The sequence below is a fragment of the Epinephelus fuscoguttatus genome, linkage group LG23 (assembly GCF_011397635.1).
Source record: "Epinephelus fuscoguttatus linkage group LG23, E.fuscoguttatus.final_Chr_v1".
NCBI lineage: Eukaryota > Metazoa > Chordata > Actinopteri > Perciformes > Serranidae > Epinephelus > Epinephelus fuscoguttatus.
This window is the reverse complement of record NC_064774.1, coordinates 110,691-129,237: the sequence shown is the minus strand read 5'-3', so window position 1 is coordinate 129,237 and position 18,547 is coordinate 110,691. Positions and strand designations below refer to the sequence as shown.

General features: G+C 43.8%; 1 protein-coding gene across 1 annotated transcript; it reads right to left on the bottom strand.

Annotated features, from left to right (window-relative positions):
• Positions 1 to 7,569: 7,569 nt before the first annotated feature.
• On the bottom strand, positions 7,570 to 11,845 carry LOC125884246 (zinc finger protein 696-like). Its single transcript, XM_049569142.1, has 2 exons — positions 11,749 to 11,845; positions 7,570 to 10,455 (listed from the first exon to the last, which is right to left on the bottom strand). The coding sequence occupies exons 1-2, from the start codon at positions 11,843 to 11,845 to the stop codon at positions 9,110 to 9,112; spliced, it is 1,443 nt and encodes a 480-aa protein (XP_049425099.1). The 3' UTR covers positions 7,570 to 9,109.
• Between the last annotated feature and the right edge of the window lie 6,702 nt (positions 11,846 to 18,547).

Below are 18,547 nucleotides of genomic sequence, written 5' to 3'. Positions count from 1 at the left end.
CCAGTGACACATACACTGCCCTCAGAGCCTCACAACTAGCCCCCAACTCCTACCTGCTAAGCACCTCATCACATTCAACACCTTTTTTCCCCTTTCTCCTATCCTCTTAACATGGCTTTCCCATGTCAGACGAGCATCAAATACCACCCCCAAATACTTAAAAGACTCAACCCTCTCCAGCTCTTGCCCATATAACCTGAGCCTGAGACCATCCTCCACCTTCTTCCTCATGAAGAACACAGTCTGCGTCTTCTCCACTGAGAACCTGCAGCCCCATTTCAACCCCCACTGCTCCACTTCATCTATTGCTTCCTGCACCTTCCTTACCCCATTTTCCAAACATCTCCCCCTTTTCCAGAGAGCCCCATCGTCAGCAAATAGGGACCTCCCTATGTCCCCCTGTACCCCAGCAAAAATATCATTAATCATGATAGTAAAGAGAAGAGGACTGATGACACTCCCCTGAGGAGTCCCGTTACTGATCTGGAACTGACTGGATAAAACAGAGCCAATCCGAACCTGAATCTTTCTGTCAGTTAAAAAATCTCTAATCCAATTAAACATTCTCCCACCTATTCCCAACTTGTGCAATTTTATCAGCAGACCTTCTCTCCACATCATGTCATAAGCCTTCTCTATATCAAAAAATACAGCTATCACTGACTCCTTGTTAGCCTGGGCTCTCCTTACCTCATCCTCTAGTCTAATCACAGCAACCATGGTGTTTCTTCCTCTCCTAAAACCACACTGATATCCCGCCAGTACACCTCTCCTCTCCAGCACATAATATAACCTGTCTGTCACCATCCTCTCCATCACTTTGCAAATATTAGAAGTCAAAGCTATTGGTCTGTAGCTAGATGGTAATGTAGGGTCCTTGCCTGGTTTCTGGACCGGCACTACCACTGCTTCTTTCCACCCCTGCGGCAGTTTCCCCTCCTCCCACACTCTGTTGTAGATATACAACAACGCCCCCAAAGCCTCATCCCCCAGGTTTTGCAGCATTTTATAACACACCCTATCTTTGCCAGGAGAAGTGGGCTTGGACTTATTTATAGCTCTTACCATCTCTGCTAACGTAAAAGGTTCATCAAGAATATCCCCTCCCCTCTCCTTCCTACCTACCACACCCGGATGGAGACTCAAGGTAGCTTCCCTCCTCCTTATTCCTTCTTCAGACAGATTCTTCAGATCATGCGCCTTAGAGAAAGATCTGGCCATAAGTTCTGCCTTCTCCCCATCTGATATTGCTGTCTCTTCACCACACACCAACACTGGGTATCCCCATTCTCTCCTGTCTCCCCCCATCTTCTTTATCATCCCCCACACTTCTCCCACTGGCGCTGTCCGCCCTATTCCACTACAATACCCCCTCCAGGCTGCTCTCTTTGCCCTCCTCACTATCTTCCTCAGAAGTGCCTGGGCTCTTTTATACTGGAACAGGTGCTGTTGGGAAAGTGTCTTCTTAACTAACCTAAATGGCCTATTCCTTTCCTTCACCGCCTGCTGACACTCCTCAGACCACCATGGGACCAGCTTCCTCTCCCTCCCACCCCTACTCTGAGGTATCGCTCTCTCTGCTGCCTCTATAACCCCCGATGAGAACCCCTTATTTATCTCATCAACATCCACCAATAAGTCAATCTTACCTAAAATCTCTTCACTAGTCATCTTAAATAAACTCCAGTCCGCCTTACCTAACACCCACCGAGTGTTACCACCCCTTGCACCCCCCTCCACCTGACCACCTAGCGTGCACAATACGGGATAGTGATCACTACCTACAGTGCAGTAGACTCAGACCAAACCTACTACTTCTTTCATACCCTTAGGTTTTTCTACTTGTCCCTCATCTGAGCATGACACCAGGAGATTCCCATCAGGTAGCACTTTTTGATCTCCCCCAGCTGCCTAGGTCTTTTGTCACCATCAGTGGATTAATAGCTTTCATCTTTTTCTGCTCAGCCTCCCCAAAGCGTAAGATCACCACCAGCTTATTGCCCTCCCTCTGGGCTAAACCTCCCTTTCACACTTTCATCCAAACTCACACCTATCTCACTTCTCTGCCTCTTGTGAATGTTTCCTCCTCTCAAACTTTCTTGCTGGTTCGGATCTCCCCTCTTCTGTCCCTTATTTCCTTCCAGCTCCATCTCATCATTGTTCCAGTCTTGCCCTATCTCAGAGCCCGACCCATTCCCGGACCAGCTGTGCCCAGCCATGGAGTCTCGGTCCAGATTTCCTGCAACACGAGTAAAGCCTCCCCGACCGCGAAAACCGCTGCGGGAGCCCATTTTCACCCGACTGGAGTGGGCATGGGTGCAGATCTGATGACAGGTTTGGGGGGGACACAATCAGTTGTGATTTTTTTTTTTTTTTTTTTTTAATTGCACACGTGCAAATCATGCCCACAGAGCGCTTGAGATTGCCAGCATATTTCATGATTTCATAGACGCTCATCACCAAGTCATTCAAAAAGCACTACACAGAGAATCATATGCTTACCTTTACTGTTTATTTCTCTTAAAAAGCCAATAGTACATGGAGCCATCCCCCTCCTTTTCACTGCTTCCCTGTTAGTTAATGCTACTTCGTGTTTCAGGGTCTCAGGCATGTTATGTCTACTCATGTTCTCATCTCTCGCCTCTCACAGATTCCCAATTCTCCTCATCATCTTCCCTTTTTTTTCCTAGTATATGGGACTACTGTGTACATTTGTTCAATTTCAATCATTTAGGTTATTTAGAATTGGGGGGGACAATTTGTGTTTTTCATCCCCCCCGGGATCTGCACCCATGGGAGTGGGAAGACCAGCGTAAACTCACACACATTCACTCAAAGTTAATTCTGTCGATTATCTTCTCAGATTCTTTATCAAACACAATTTTAAATCTCTGCGCCACCGTCTCCCTTTTCTGGCGTCATCATCCTCGACGACCACTCCCATGCTTCCAAGCCGAGCAAGGAGGATCTTAATCCAGGAAGTGTTTCCGCGATGCGCGGGTTTTTTCCTTCTTCTTTCAATTTTAAACTTAAAAGGTGCATACCGCCACCTACTGTACCGGAGTATGTAGAACAGGATCTGGTTTTACATTATATCATATCATATGAGAATAAATAACTAAATAAATAAACAAATAGTAACAATAAACAAACAAGACAGTCAGCAGCTATATTCTATGAAACAAACCAGTACTAACTAAGAAATCTATTACTCCCCTCTGCATTCCCCACACCTTATCTCCCTTGGTTCCCTGTATCCCTTCCAAATTCCAGTCTCGTCCTGCCTCTCTCACCCTTTGTTGTAACGTAATCCTTTCTTCATTATATTTAGTACAGTGCATAATTACATGTTCCACATTTTCTAATTTATTACAAATTGCACAACCCCGCAAATTTACTTTTCCCAATAAAAATAAAGCTACATTCAAACCAGTGTGATCTAATCTTAATCTCGACAAGACTACTTCCTCTCTTCTACTTCTTCCCTTAATGCTCTGTGCTCTAACTGTGTTTTGTATTCCATAATAAGTTCTGCCCTTACTGTCCTCATCCCACTTCTTCTGCCAAAATTAATCGATTTTCTTCTTGATTAGTGCTTTACGTTCACCCTTTACAAATTAAATCTTGGTTGTATGTGTCATGTTTAATGCTGATCTTTGATCTTCCATCCAAACCCTTTTCCCTTAAAACTATTATATTCCCAACATTCATTTAGGACACTTTTGGTAGTGTTTTCATCCCCACATCCTCTTAACCGAATCCAGTATGCTAATGCAAGTTTGTCCCTCCTTAAAGCAGCTGTGTGGAACTTTTCACCATTTATAAAACTGTCCCTAGTTCGTATCACCCCACCTTGAAGATCCGCATATTTATTTAAACCCAACAGCGATAAAAAAAAAAAAAAAAAGCCTTTCTCTATATGGCTATTTAGCGTAGCCTCGGTCGGGTCAGACACACAGCGCAAGTCAGAAAACCAGAATACGCCACCCGGAGGCGGAAGTAAGTCTGCATGCCCGCAGCGGCCCGCAGCCATTAAACCACAGAAAAAGGAGGAGCCGTGTTTACGAGTAGGATTTAAGAAACAGGCTATATGGCATGTAGTAGGGAATAGTGAATGATTTCGGATACATTGCACACTCTTGTACAGTAGGTGGTGGTGGTATGCACCTGGAAGTTGTTGCGATCCACCAATAAATTGAGAGAAGAAGAAGAGCCGCGTTTACAGAGAGTGTTCTTTGAGTAAGTGGTACGCAACGACTATTTATCACATTTATCTACTGATTCCTATGTACATTTCAGATGATGCATTTAATCAAACTATTTTATGTCAATCATGGCATTTATCACATAATTGATTGTAGATTATGACATTTCAGAAATGATCAGTTTATAGGAAATAATCACGTTACATTTATCTATTGATTGTAGAAAATTCCATTTAGCAAATCCATCAATTCAGTGGAGATGAGGAAAACTATGAAGTGAATGCAGGTGATAGTGAATCAGTTATCTATTTCTCATCAGTTGTAAGCTCTATCCCTGATTATATCAAAATAAGGAAAATCCCCTTAAATGTATGGAATGTGCTGTAGGATGAGGAGCAGACAGACCACAATGGTGTGTGTCCCTTTTTAATGTGGTTGTTTTGTGTCATGGTTAATTCATAAGTATAAAAGATAACCATATGTTAATGTGAACAAATCAAGCCCTATGCATGATGTATGGTGATGCTAGAAATAATCAAAATGAATAGAAAATACACCCTTTTTACCTCTCTGCAAACAGCTGCCTTACTTAGCCTCTCAGCATCACCAACACTATCCAGGAATGTACCGCTAGCAAAGAACCTCAGTGCAGTACAGACTGACTGCACAGTGGTCAGAGACTGGCTGCAGCGTGTGACCGTTATAATGTGTGTTCCAGCAAACTGCATAGATACACTATGCTCTGCCTGCTGAACCGGTACCTCTCCCACAGATAGGAGTCCGTCTGTATCAGTGGACTGGTCCTGTCCTGGAAGACCCTTGGGTCTAGTGGTGGTTGGAAGGCCCTCTGTACAATGTGGGCCTCCTCATCAACAGGATCCTCGATGAAGGGGCATGCCATTATTTCCTAATTTACTCTCTGTTGCTCTGTCTCTGTGTCTCTCTGGGTGTGTCCCTCTCCTTCTCTGGCCGTTGTCAGTTGACCTTAATTGGCTGTGAATTTGCTAGCCAATTGGAAACACAGTGGGGTGGGGGTCGGAGAGCAATCACATATTCATGTACAATCTTTTTTTAATGCCTCAGTTTCATCTTATTATAGTTTTGTTTTTTATTAAATTGTGGGTTTTTTTTAAATTATCTTATTTTTATTACATTTTAATTTGTTTTTCATTAGTTTTTTTTATTAATTACGTTATATATTTTATGATCTACATATTACTTTATCATTACATGGCAGTTGTGAGTGTGTAAAAGCACTGGCAGAACTGTCTTTTAGGTGTTTGTTCTTGTCTATTGAACATTTTTTGATCATACAGTACAGGCCAAAAGTTTGGACACACCTTCTCATTCAATGCGTTTTCTTTATTTTCATGACTATTTACATTGTAGATTCTCACTGAAGGCATCAAAACTATGAATGAACACATGTGGAGTTATGTACTTAACAAAAATGTGAAATAACTGAAAACATGTTTTATATTCTAGTTTCTTCAAAATAGCCACCCTTTGCTCTGATTACTGCTTTGCACACTCTTGGCATTCTCTCCATGAGCTTCAAGAGGTAGTCACCTGAAATGGTTTCCACTTCACAGGTGTGCCTTATCAGGGTTAATTAGTGGAATTTCTTGCTTTATCAATGGGGTTGGGACCATCAGTTGTGTTGTGCAGAAGTCAGGTTAATACACAGCCGACAGCCCTATTGGACAACTGTTAAAATTCATATTATGGCAAGAACCAATCAGCTAACTAAAGAAAAACGAGTGGCCATCATTACTTTAAGAAATGAAGGTCAGTCAGTCCGGAAAATTGCAAAACTTTAAATGTGTCCCCAAGTGGAGTCGCAAAAACCATCAAGCGCTACAACGAAACTGGCACACATGAGGACCGACCCAGGAAAGGAAGACCAAGAGTCACCTCTGCTTCTGAGGATAAGTTCATCCGAGTCACCAGCCTCAGAAATCGCAAGTTAACAGCAGCTCAGATCAGAGACCAGATGAATGCCACACAGAGTTCTAGCAGCAGACCCATCTCTAGAACAACTGTTAAGAGGAGACTGCGAATCAGGCCTTCATGGTCAAATAGCTGCTAGGAAACCACTGCTAAGGAGAGGCAACAAGCAGAAGAGATTTGTTTGGGCCAAGAAACACAAGGAATGGACATTAGACCAGTGGAAATCTGTGCTTTGGTCTGATGAGTCCAAATTTGAGATGTTTGGTTCCAACCGCCGTGTCTTTGTGAGACGCAGAAAAGGTGAACGGATGGATTCCACATGCCTGGTTCCCACTGTGAAGCATGGAGGAGGAGGTGTGATGGTGTGGGGGTGTTTTGCTGGTGACACTGTTGGGGATTCATTCAAAATTGAAGGCACACTGAAGCAGCATGGCTACCACAGCATCCTGCAGCGACATGCCATCCCATCCGGTTTGCGTTTAGTTGGACCATCATTTATTTTTCAACAGGACAATGACCCCAAACACACCTCCAGGCTGTGTAAGGGCTATTTGACCAAGAAGGAGAGTGATGGAGTGCTGCGGCAGATGACCTGGCCTCCACAGTCACCGGACCTGAACCCAATGGAGATGGTTTGGGGTGAGCTGGACCGCAGAGTGAAGGCAAAGGGGCCAACAAGTGCTAAACACCTCTGGGAACTCCTTCAAGACTGTTGGAAAACCATTTCAGGTGACTACCTCTTGAAGCTCATGGAGAGAATGCCAAGAGTGTGCAAAGCAGTAATCAGAGCAAAGGGTGGCTATTTTGAAGAAACTAGAATATAAAACATGTTTTCAGTTATTTCACCTTTTTTTGTTAAGTACATAACTCCACATGTGTTCATTCATAGTTTTGATGCCTTCAGTGAGAATCTACAATGTAAATAGTCATGAAAATAAAGAAAACGCATTGAATGAGAAGGTGTGTCCAAACTTTTGGCCTGTACTGTAGATGGAGCTAATCCTCACCTTCATCCTGCTACAGACCAGGATTGCCCGGCAGCGTAAGTTACCATGGTTACTAGGCTGGGATTCAGGTTAACCACCTCGATGGAACGGAGTTGTGGCTCAGTTTGATGGAACAGAAACCAGAGTTTAGCTCGATGTATCAGGCTTAGCCAGAACCATGGTTTCCATGGTTACTGATGTAAGGCAAATCTTAGCCACTTTGACGGAACAGAACTCTGGCTCACATTAGCCAGACTTGGCCATTTAAGCCTGGATTTGCCTTTTGCCTGCTGATGGAATACCCCCCAGGTTGTCAAACTGCCCCTGACACATCCTAAAATATAACTGTAAATGTCCATGATGGAGGAGAAGCTCCTGGACCAACTGGTGGTACTCCCCATGATCCAGCCTCTTTTTTTTGGGTCTCATGTACCCACACAGATCTCTGTTTATCTGCTGACAGCCTCTCACCCTCAACCAGAGCTACAGACAGTACCCTCTGCCTCAACATTTTTAACAACTAGCCTAAATAAAGGGTAGATTGATTACACTGGAAGGTTAGTGTAAGGGGATGATGGCGTGGTTGCCTGGCAACAATAAAAAGGCACAGGAAGCGTGTTTTCTTTTTTCATTAGTGGCATTCAAATTTTTAAAAAGGCAATAAGAAATGCATTTACAACAATAAAAAAAAGCCACATCCTGACAGATGAATATAGATTACAGTATTAAAGCTAACTGCAAAACAGATATAAACAAAAATAAAATAACAAAGTACAAGTGGTTATTCCGGATTTAACCCTTTGAAACCTGGAGAGACATCAGTTTCCTTGCGCAGCATCCAGACACCTTTCATAAGCATATAAATCTTTGAAACCCAAGTGTATTGGTTTGGTTTCTTTCAAAAATGTCGTTAAAAGGCAATGAGCCCCTCAGCAAGAAATTTCAAGAAAATAGCAAATGTCACAAGAGCTGAAAACATGACAAAGAAAAGAAAGAGGAAGGAAAATTTTGACAATTATCATAAAACTAGGAAATGAGCAATGTTGCTCATTGCCGTTGTTATGTGTTCTTGAAAGGAATCAGGCCAATTTGCTCGGGTTTTAAAGGGTTATGGTCCACATATATTCATACAGACATAGGGCCTTTCCAATTTTACAGCATTTCACACATTTTTTAATACAGAATGATCTCATGTAGAAATGCAGGAAAAAAGGGGCTTGTTTTCTAAAAAAAAAAAAAAAAAAAATTGTAAATATAATTTTTATTGCCAAAATAATTAAATTATTGATCTCAAACCCTGCTTTCTTGTCCTCCAGTTGGATACCAACCTTTACATTTCCATAATTTACAGTCACAATATTTTGATGACTATAACTCAACCAATATTGAAAAAAGTCAATTACAAGAGTAGAAAAGATGTTTCAATGTCTGAGATATAGAAAGTGCAAATATTCAAATTCAAATTAAACCTTTCATGTAAGAAGTCATTATGTGTGTAAATTTAAGGTTAACTCCTTAAGCCTAAGGTGGAATTGGAAAAAGAGAGGTATCTGGTTCCTTTTTCAACTGTCACATTACTGCTGTATGATGGATCAACAGTTATACATTCACTGGCCACTTTATTAGGTAGACATGGTGAAGACGAGCTGCTGAAGTTCAAACAGAGCATCAGAATGATGAAGAAAGGTGATTTAAGAGACTTTGAACGTGGCATGGTTGTTGGTGCCAGACGGACTGGTCTGAGTATTTACTGGGATTTTCAGCACAACCATCTCTAGGGTTTACAGAGGATGGTCCCAAAAAGAGAAAATATCCAGTGAGCCAAAATGCCTTGTTGATGCCAGAGGTCAGAGGAGAATGGCCAGACTGGTTCAAGATGATAGAAAGGCAACAGGAAGTCAAGTAACCACTGGTTCCAACCAAGGTCTGTCTATTTACTGGGATTTTCAGCACAACCATCTCTAGGGCTTACAGAGGATGGTCCCAAAAAGACTCAGAAGACTCTCCAGTCTTGTGACCGATCTCAGGTTGTAAATGTGTATCTGGATCTGAGTTCCTGGCTGGTTCTGGTCCTCCACAGTCCTCTCCATCAGCCTCTGTTTCCATCTGTTCAGCTGAGCTGCTGGCTGGAGGCTCTGCCTTTCTGTTCTCCTCATTTTGACTTTGACGAGGCTGTGAGGACTGACAACCAACACACTGATGGTTTCTGAGTTGGTGAGGCCAAGTGAATCTCTGGTTACAAACATGGCAGCGGAGAGGTTTCTCTCCTGTGTGGACTGTCACTTGACTAAGTTTTCTTTGCGCGGGAATATCTTTCCAAACCCCTGTATGAGATCTCATGTGTACCTTCAGAGTAGATGAGCGAGAATATCTTTTCCCACACTCAGAGCAGATGTATGGTTTTTCTCCTGTATGAGTTCTCATGTGTGTCTTCAGAGCACCTGACAGAGAAAATCTTTTCCCGCACTCAGAGCAACTAAATGGTTTTTCTCCTGTATGAAATCTCATGTGTCTTCTCACATCTCCACTTCGAAGAAATCTTTTCCCACACTCAGAGCAGCTAAATGGTTTTTCTCCTGTATGAAATCTCATGTGTCTTCTCACATCTCCACTTCGAAGAAATCTTTTCCCACACTCAGAGCAGCTAAATCTTTTTTCTCCTGTGTGAGTTGTCATGTGTGTCTTCAGATGATTTTTTTGAGGAAATCTTTTCCCACACTCAGAGCAAATATATGGTTTTTCTCCTGTGTGAGTTCTCATGTGTGTCCTCAGAACTCCACTTCTACAAAATCTTTTCCCACACACAGAGCAGCTAAATTGTTTTTCTTCTGTATGGGATCTCATGTGAATCGTTAGTGTTGAACTGTGACTATATTTTTTCCCACACTCAGAGCAGCTAAATGGTTTCTCATCAGCACTATATTCCAAGTCACTAACAGGGTCTTCATCATTTTTAAGAGAGTTTAAACCTGACTGAGGTTCTCTGGTCTCTATCCAATCATCACTGTCATCAGTCTCAGGTTGTAAATGTGTATCTGGATCTGAGTTCTTGGCTGGTTCTGGTCCTCCACAGTCCTCTCCATCAGCTCTAGTTTCCATCTGTTCAGTGTGTCTTTGATGAAGCTGTGAGGACTGAGGTTTCTCTTCATCATCTTCACTCTTCACAGGGACAGGAGAGAATGTGAACTCCTGTTCCTCTTTAATGTGTGGAGGCTCTGGGTCCTCCTGGTCCTCTTTAATGTGTGGAGGCTCTGGGTCCTCCTGGTCCTCTTTAATGTGTGGGGGTTCTGGGTCCTCCTGGTCCTCTTTAATGTGTGGGGGTTCTGGGTCCTCCTGGTCCTCTTTAATGTGTGGAGGCTCTGGGTCCTCCCGGTCCTCTTTAATGTGTGGGGGTTCTGGGTCCTCCTGGTCCTCTTTAATGTGTGGAGGCTCTGGGTCCTCCTGGTCCTCTTTAATGTGTGGAGGCTCTGGGTCCTCCTGGTCCTCTTTAATGTGTCTGGGTCTCCTGGTCCTCTTTAATGTGTGGGGTTCTGGGTCGGTCTCTCTGGTCCTCTTTAATGTGTGTCCTCATTCCTCTCTGGGTCCTCCTCCTTACTGAACTGTGTCTAGTCCTCTGGGTCCTCCCTCACAGTGGGTTCTGGGTCCTCCTGTGTCCTCTTTAATGTGTGGAGGCTCTGGGTCCTCCTGGTCCTCTTTAATGTGGAGGCTCTGGGTCCTCCTGGTCCTCTTTAATGTGTGGAGGCTCCTGGGTCTTAATTGTGGTTCAGGTCCTCTTGGTCCTCTTTATGTGAGAACACTGGGTCCTGGGATGCCAGAGTTTGCTGTGAGTCAAGTTCCTGGACACTGAAAACCACTGAGATCTGTTCAGATTCAACAGCTGCTCCCACAAACAGCACAGATGTTGAGCATCAAATGTTTCACATCAAGCTCCTACTAATCATTTTCAGGTGTTCTGTGCTCAAACCACTGAAGTACTGCAGAAAGTGTTAAGGCGGAATTAATACTTCTGCATTGACTCAATGTCCATGTTTGTGAGCTGAAACCATTTCCCTCAGTGGAAACAGAATGGCTGTCCAACACACAGGTGCAGTTGCTGTGAGTTTCACAGATCTGTTTCCTTGCAGACTCAAACTGTCCAGGAGGAGCTGAAACAAAGCTATTCAAAAGCTCTGATTTCACAGATAAGAGACAAACTGTGAAGAGGAGGAAATCTCTGCTATTCACTCGGCTAATTTATACAATGTAAAATGCCATAGGCTTGTGCTAAAAACATTAGCATGTCAAATTTGTTTGGAAAACATGTTTAGTATAAGACAGTTGTTTTGTCAATGAACCCTGTGAGCTGTAATGGAGCCGAATTTTTGTTAAATATTGCTGTTGTCCCTGGCTTCATGTTGTTGACACAGTATGTGAGCTGCCCTACCAGAGAGGAGAGAACACTAGACTTGCTGTATGCAAACGCCAAAGATGCATACAGCTGCTCCCCCCTCCCCCTTCTGGGTAGGTCAGACCACAACCTGGTGCACCTCAACCCCTGCTATGTACCACTAGTCAAGAGCCAGCCAGCGTCCATGAGGACAGTGAGGAGATGGTCGGAGGAGACTTACGAGACACTGCAGGGCTGTTTTCGACGGGCTCACAGAATGCGTCACGGACTACATCAGTTTCTGTGTGGACTTCACTGTCCCAGCCAGGACTGTCCATTGTTACCCAACTAACAAACCATGGGTAACAAAGGACATCAAAGCCATCCTCAATGCAAAGAAGAGGGCCTTCAGAGCTGGTAACAGAGAGGAGGTGAGAACAATACAAGGGGAGCTGAAGATGAAGATCAGGGAGGCTAAGGAGAGGTAACCCTAACCCTAACCCTACCCTACCCCCCCCCCCCCCCCGACTCTTCTGCTGTCTGTCTTGGTCAACCATCTCCCACTCCACCCTCCTCCCCCACTTCTCCCTCTCACACCTCAACACCCTCCTGTTTGACCCCCCCTCCTCCTCCTCACACCTCCTCCCCCTGTGGTCAGGCTGACTGCTCTCTCCATCATGAGGACTACACCCCTCCCCCACATGTCGTCACCTCCACAGTGTGCTTCACTGCTGACCATGTGAGAAGACAGCTGATGAGACTCCACTCAAATAAGGCTGCAGGCCCTGATGGTGTCAGCCCCAGGGTGCTCAAAGCCTGTGCCCCCCAGCTATGTGGAGTACTTCAGCATGTCTTCAACATGAGCCTGAGTCTCCAGAGGGTCCCCTTGCTGTGGAAGACATCCTGCCTCGTTCCTGTGCAAAAGACATCGCGTCCCAGTGGCTCCAAGAACTACAGACCCGTGGCATTGACCTCCCACATCATGAAGACCCTGGAGAGACTCGTCTTGGAGCAGCTCCGGCCCATGGTCAAGCCACTTTTGGACCCCCTCCAGTTCGCCTATCAGTTCCGACTTGGAGTTGAGGACGCCATCATCTACCTGCTCAACCGTGTCTACACCCATCTGGATAAGCCGGCGAGCACTGTGAGGGTCATGTTTTTTGACTTCTCTAGTGCGTTCAACACCATCCGTCCAGCTCTACTGGGTGACAAGCTGACAGCAATGCAGGTGGATGCCCCCCTGGTGTCCTGGATTGTAGACTACTTGACTGGCAGACCACAGTATGTGCGCTTGCAATGCTGTGTGTCAGACAGAGTGGTCAGCAGTACTGGGGCCCCGCAGGGGACTGTCCTTTCTCACTTCCTCTTCACCCTCTACACCACGGACTTCAGCTATTGCACTGAGACCTGCCATCTTCAGAAGTTTTCTGATGACTCTGCTATAGTTGGATGTATCAGCAAGGGTGATGAGGATGAGTACAGGGCAGCTGTGGATAACTTTGTCACATGGTGTGAGCAGAACCATCTGCAGCTCAACGTGGCAAAGACAAAAGAACTGGCTGTGGATCTGAGGAGGACCAAGACACTGGTGATCCCTGCTTCCATCCAGGGGGTCAGTGTGGACACTGTAGAGGACTATAAGTACCTGGGGGTACACACTGACAATAAACTGGACTGGGTTAAGAACACTAACGCTCTCTACAGGAAGGGCCAGAGCCGTCTCTATTTTCTGAGGCGACTGAGGTCCTTCAACATCTGCCGGACTATGCTCAGGATTTTCTATGAGTCTGTGGTGGCCAGTGCTATCCTCTATGCTGTTGGGTGCTGGGGCAGCAGGCTGAGGGTGGCGGACGACAACAGACTCAACAAACTGCCAGTGACTTTGTGGGAACTGAGTGTGACTCTCTGATGGTGGTGTCAGAGAGGAGGATGCTGTCTAAGCTACGAACTATACTACTATATACTTACATGTACATACACACACACACACACACACACACACACACACACACACAAGCCCAGTCTGCCAGGGGACCCCCCCCTACACATATACACCGGGCGCTCTCTCGCTCTCTCTCTCTCTCTCGTCCTGTTACTGCATCTTGCTAACTCGTCTTCTTCTCCGGAGCCTTTGTGCTCCACTGTCTCGCAGGTTAACTTATATTGCAGCGGTGCCTGGACGGTGTGACGTGTGTGGTTGTGCTGCTGCCGTGGTCCTGCCAGATGCCTCCTGCTGCTGCTGTTATCATTAGTCATACTTCTACTGTTATTATACACATATGATTATTGTCACATATGTTAATATTGTCAGATATTAATATTTACTTTCAACGTATTGTACCACAGTAGCCAGAATCATAATTATAATATTATTACTTTCATTAATGTTGTTGTTAGCTACTGTCATTACCGTCTGTCCTGCATCTCTCTCTGTTTCTGTCTCTGTCTCTCTTTCTGTCTCATTGTGTCATACGGATTACTGTTATTTATTAAGTTGATCTGATCTGTACGACATCTATTGCACGTCTGTCCGTCCTGGAAGAGGGATCCCTCCTCAGTTTCTCTTCCTGAGGTTTCTACCAGTTTTCCCCCGTTAAAGGGTTTTTTGGGGAGTTTTTCCTTATCCGCTGTGAGGGTCCAAAGGACAGAGGGATGTCGTATGCTGTAAAGCCCTGTGAGGCAAATTGTGATTTGTGATATTGGGCTTTATAAATAAAATTGATTGATCGATTGATTGATTTACTGTTACCTAATGTGTAGTGTTTTAAAGACCATACAAAGGCCACCCACCATCTCATGTGAGCCAGCTATTTGAACTGTCACCTAGTTAAACGTGGGCGTACCGATCTCTCATTGAGCTGAAGTCATGCTAACAGTAGCTAACCTGGCTCCACTGACTTGCATGTTAAGTAGCTAGCAGGCTAGCAAGGTCGCTGACTTTGATATATTTTGCGGTCTATGGCTTAATTTAAAAGGGAATTAATCTGAAGTACGTCATACATGAACTCTTTAAACACCAGCCTGTTCAGAGTTTAACGTTATGTTATTGACAAAACAGCGGACTTAAAAAAAAATTATTATTTTTTTTTTACATGTGTGCAAAGCAGACTGCTGCAGTATTGGAAAAATACACAGTACTAGCATGAATTATGCAGTTCATTCTGAGTTGTTCTCCATGTGCTTATTATGTTAATCCCTGTGTTGTTTCTTGAACTCTATGTAAAGAAAAGAATGTGCTATACAAATAAATTTGCTTTGCACTGCATTTCCTTGCCTTTGTCTGACCACAAACATATGTTGGGTGTTTTGGTACAAACAGGTTACAATGTTAGGTGAAACTAGACGTTGAGAAATCGGTCTGTATTTGTTACTTATTTACAGCAGTTTCAGGAAGTATGGCCAAACAATATTTTTCTATGCTTGAAATTACTTACAACTAAAACACTAATTTAGATGAAGTGTAATGAACATCTTGAGTATCAATATCTAGGAGAAGTGGAGCTGAGGCTTTGTCAAATCCACCTCTGAGGTGGGATCCAAATAATCCTGAAATCTGGTATTAAATTGATCCAGATCTCTGTCTTAACTTTTGAAATACCCAAATGCAGCCTTTATCTGGATTAAAGGGAGGATTGGATTACCAGAACGGCACCACAGAAGCTAACGACACCAGAGAAGCTAACGGCACCAGAGAAGCTAACGACACCAGAGAAGCTAACGACACCACAGAAGATAACGGCACCACAGAAGCTAACGGCGCCAGAGAAGCTAACGGCGCCAGAGAAGCTAACGACGCCAGAGAAGCTAACGGCACCACAGAAGCTAACGACACCACAGACGCTAACGACACCAGAGAAGCTAACGACACCAGAGAAGCTAACGACACCACAGAAGCTAACGACACCACAGACGCTAACGACACCAGAGAAGCTAACGGCGCCAGAGAAGCTAACGACACCAGAGAAGCTAACGGCACCACAGAAGCTAACGACACCAGAGAAGCTAACGACACCAGAGAAGCTAACGACACCAGAGAAGCTAACGACACCACAGAAGCTAACGGCGCCAGAGAAGCTAACGACGCCAGAGAAGCTAACGACACCAGAGAAGCTAACGGCACCACAGAAGCTAACGACACCACAGAAGCTAACGGCGCCAGAGAAGCTAACGACGCCAGAGAAGCTAACGACACCAGAGAAGCTAACGACACCACAGAAGCTAACGGCACCACAGACGCTAACGACACCAGAGAAGCTAACGACACCAGAGAAGCTAACGACACCACAGAAGCTAACGGCACCACAGAAGCTAACGACACCACAGAAGCTAACGGCACCAGAGAAGCTAACGACACCAGAGAAGCTAACGACACCACAGAAGCTAACGGCACCACAGAAGCTAACGACACCAGAGAAGCTAACGACACCACAGAAGCTAACGGCGCCACAGAAGCTAACGACACCACAGAAGCTAACGGCACCACAGAAGCTAACGACACCCGAGAAGCTAACGTGGCTTTAATCGTCGACAGAGTGAATATTTATTGAACAAAGCTGCAGTTATATTATTAATAATGAACTTGTAATGTTTAATGAACAAACCTGCTCTGTGTAACCGAAGCTGAAGGTTGAAAACAGCGTCCAGTAGTTTCCGTTGTCGCTCGTTCTCCTCTTTTGATCGACAAAGTTCCTCCTCGTACTTTGCTATCGTTCTTTCAAACAGTCCAAATATCTCTTCAGCAGCCGCAGTTAGTCGCTGCTTCACCAACGATCTCAGCATTTGAACTTTAGACATGTTCACACAGTAGTGTAGTAGTGAGCGTTTAAATACGAACTCTTCCAAGTGTGCTGTTTCAAGCTGAATGTCGAGAAGCGTTTGAGCTCGTGATGTTGTGTGCTGTGCCGATGCTCCCAAGCGTGTAGTCTGGGGCCGTTTTGGTCAGGAACCGGAACCAGGGCGAGTGAGACAGGATCCGGAATTCGATGGATGCGCCTTTCCGTCAGAATAAAAGCACCAAGCTAATAAAAATGCGGTGAAACTTTTAATTTAAAGAATATAATTTACAAGAAAAGCCACAAGCTATTAAGTTAATCAATTTTCTTACAACCCTCATCACTCCAAATCGATGGTGCGCCAGAATTTAAAGTTTTACTTTGTTGAACACTTTTACTTTGGTGAATTTGGTGAATTCCGCATCCGCTCTCTGGACCGGAACCAGAATCCAGACAACATTCAGAGTGAATCCAGAGCATGGATGCCAAGAGCCGAAGCTCCGTTGAATTTTTGCCAACAGCCACTAGGGGCGCTGCCGCCATTTTGGACTGTTGAGCTTGGACTGTTGCGCCCAGACAACATGCTAGATGTCAAGGAGAGAGGAGAAAAAAAGTAAAATAAAACAGTGTAGTGCAATTAACTGCAACAACTATCAGTGGAACACCCCGCACCTGGCCTTCCGCCGTTTCCCGAAGGATCCCGACAGGTAAGAACTCCTGAGGTGTAAGTTTTAAAGTGTTTTAATATCCATTTATATATATATATATATATATATATATATATATATATATATATACACACAGAAAGACATATATATATATATATATATCTATATATACACAAACACATAGATATATATATATATATATATATATATATACACATATATATATATATATATATATATATATATATATATATATATATATGGCCTCTAGGACCATTCATATCAGAACTGATTACTGCTTTAGCATTAAAATATATCATATTAAAATAGGCTATATATTATTATTATATTTATTATTATTATTATTATTATTGTTATTATTATTATTACTGTCCCCTTACTGTACAAACTGTAAATAAATCTTTGTTCCTGATTATGTGACGTCGCCATTAATGTCTTTCTGGTTAAAATATTGATTTGGTTTTTTGTTTTTTTTTGGTAGATTGGCTTATGGGGTGATTTTGAAGGAGTAATTAAGTTAATCTTCTCATAAGTGGATGTAATATGTAGAGATGCCATCTAGGCCGCTTTTCTTCGTTTTGTTTTTTTTTTTTAAAGTCTATATTTTGCTTTACAAAAACGTGAAAAGCAGCTGTGACCAAGCTATCACGAGGTGAGTCGCATTGTAAGCATAATTAATAGCGGCATACTTCAGTTTGTCTGTGTGTTTTTGTATGCAAGCGGGTCTGCTGCGGTCTGCTGACAGTCCAAAATGGCGGTGGTAGGACGAAACCATGGGCGAATCTGTTGCTATGGGGCGTTCTATTGAGCTTCACCTCTTTGACGCTCTTTGACGCGAGGCTACCAAGCCTGTGTCGAGTAATCCAGGAAGTGTTCCCGTGATTGGCGGATCTAATTTTACATTAAATCATATCGTATAAGAATAAATAACTAAATAAACAAAACAGTCAGCAGCTATATTCTATGAAACAAACCAGTACTAACTAAGAAATCTATTACTTCCCTCTGCATTCCCCACACCTTATCTCCCTTGGTTCCCTGTATCCCTTCCAAATTCCAGTCTCGTCCTGCCTCTCTCACCCTTTGTTGTAGCGTAATCCTTTCTTCATTATATTTAGTACAGTGCATAATTACATGTTCCACATTTTTAATTTATTACAAATTGCACAACCCCGCAAATTTACTTTTCCCAATAAAAATAAAGTTGCCATCAAACCATATTGTATTCCATAATAAGTTCTGCCCTTACTGTCCTCATCCCACTTGTTACAGCTGGTAAAGAATAGAGGAGAAACTGGTGGTAGCTGTTGTTCAATACTCAGAGCTGTACGGCTCAATGATAGACAGCAGGTTGTCAAACTGCCCCTGAGTCATCCTAAAATAATTCTGTAAACATCCATGATGGAGGAGAAGCTCCTGGACCAACTGGTGCTACTCCCCATGATCCAGCCTCTTTTTTTTGGGTCTCATGTACCCACACAGATCTCTGTTTATCTGCTGACAGCCTCTCACCCTCAACCAGAGCTACAGACAGTACCCTCTGCCTCAACATTTTTAACAACTAGCCTAAATAAAGGGT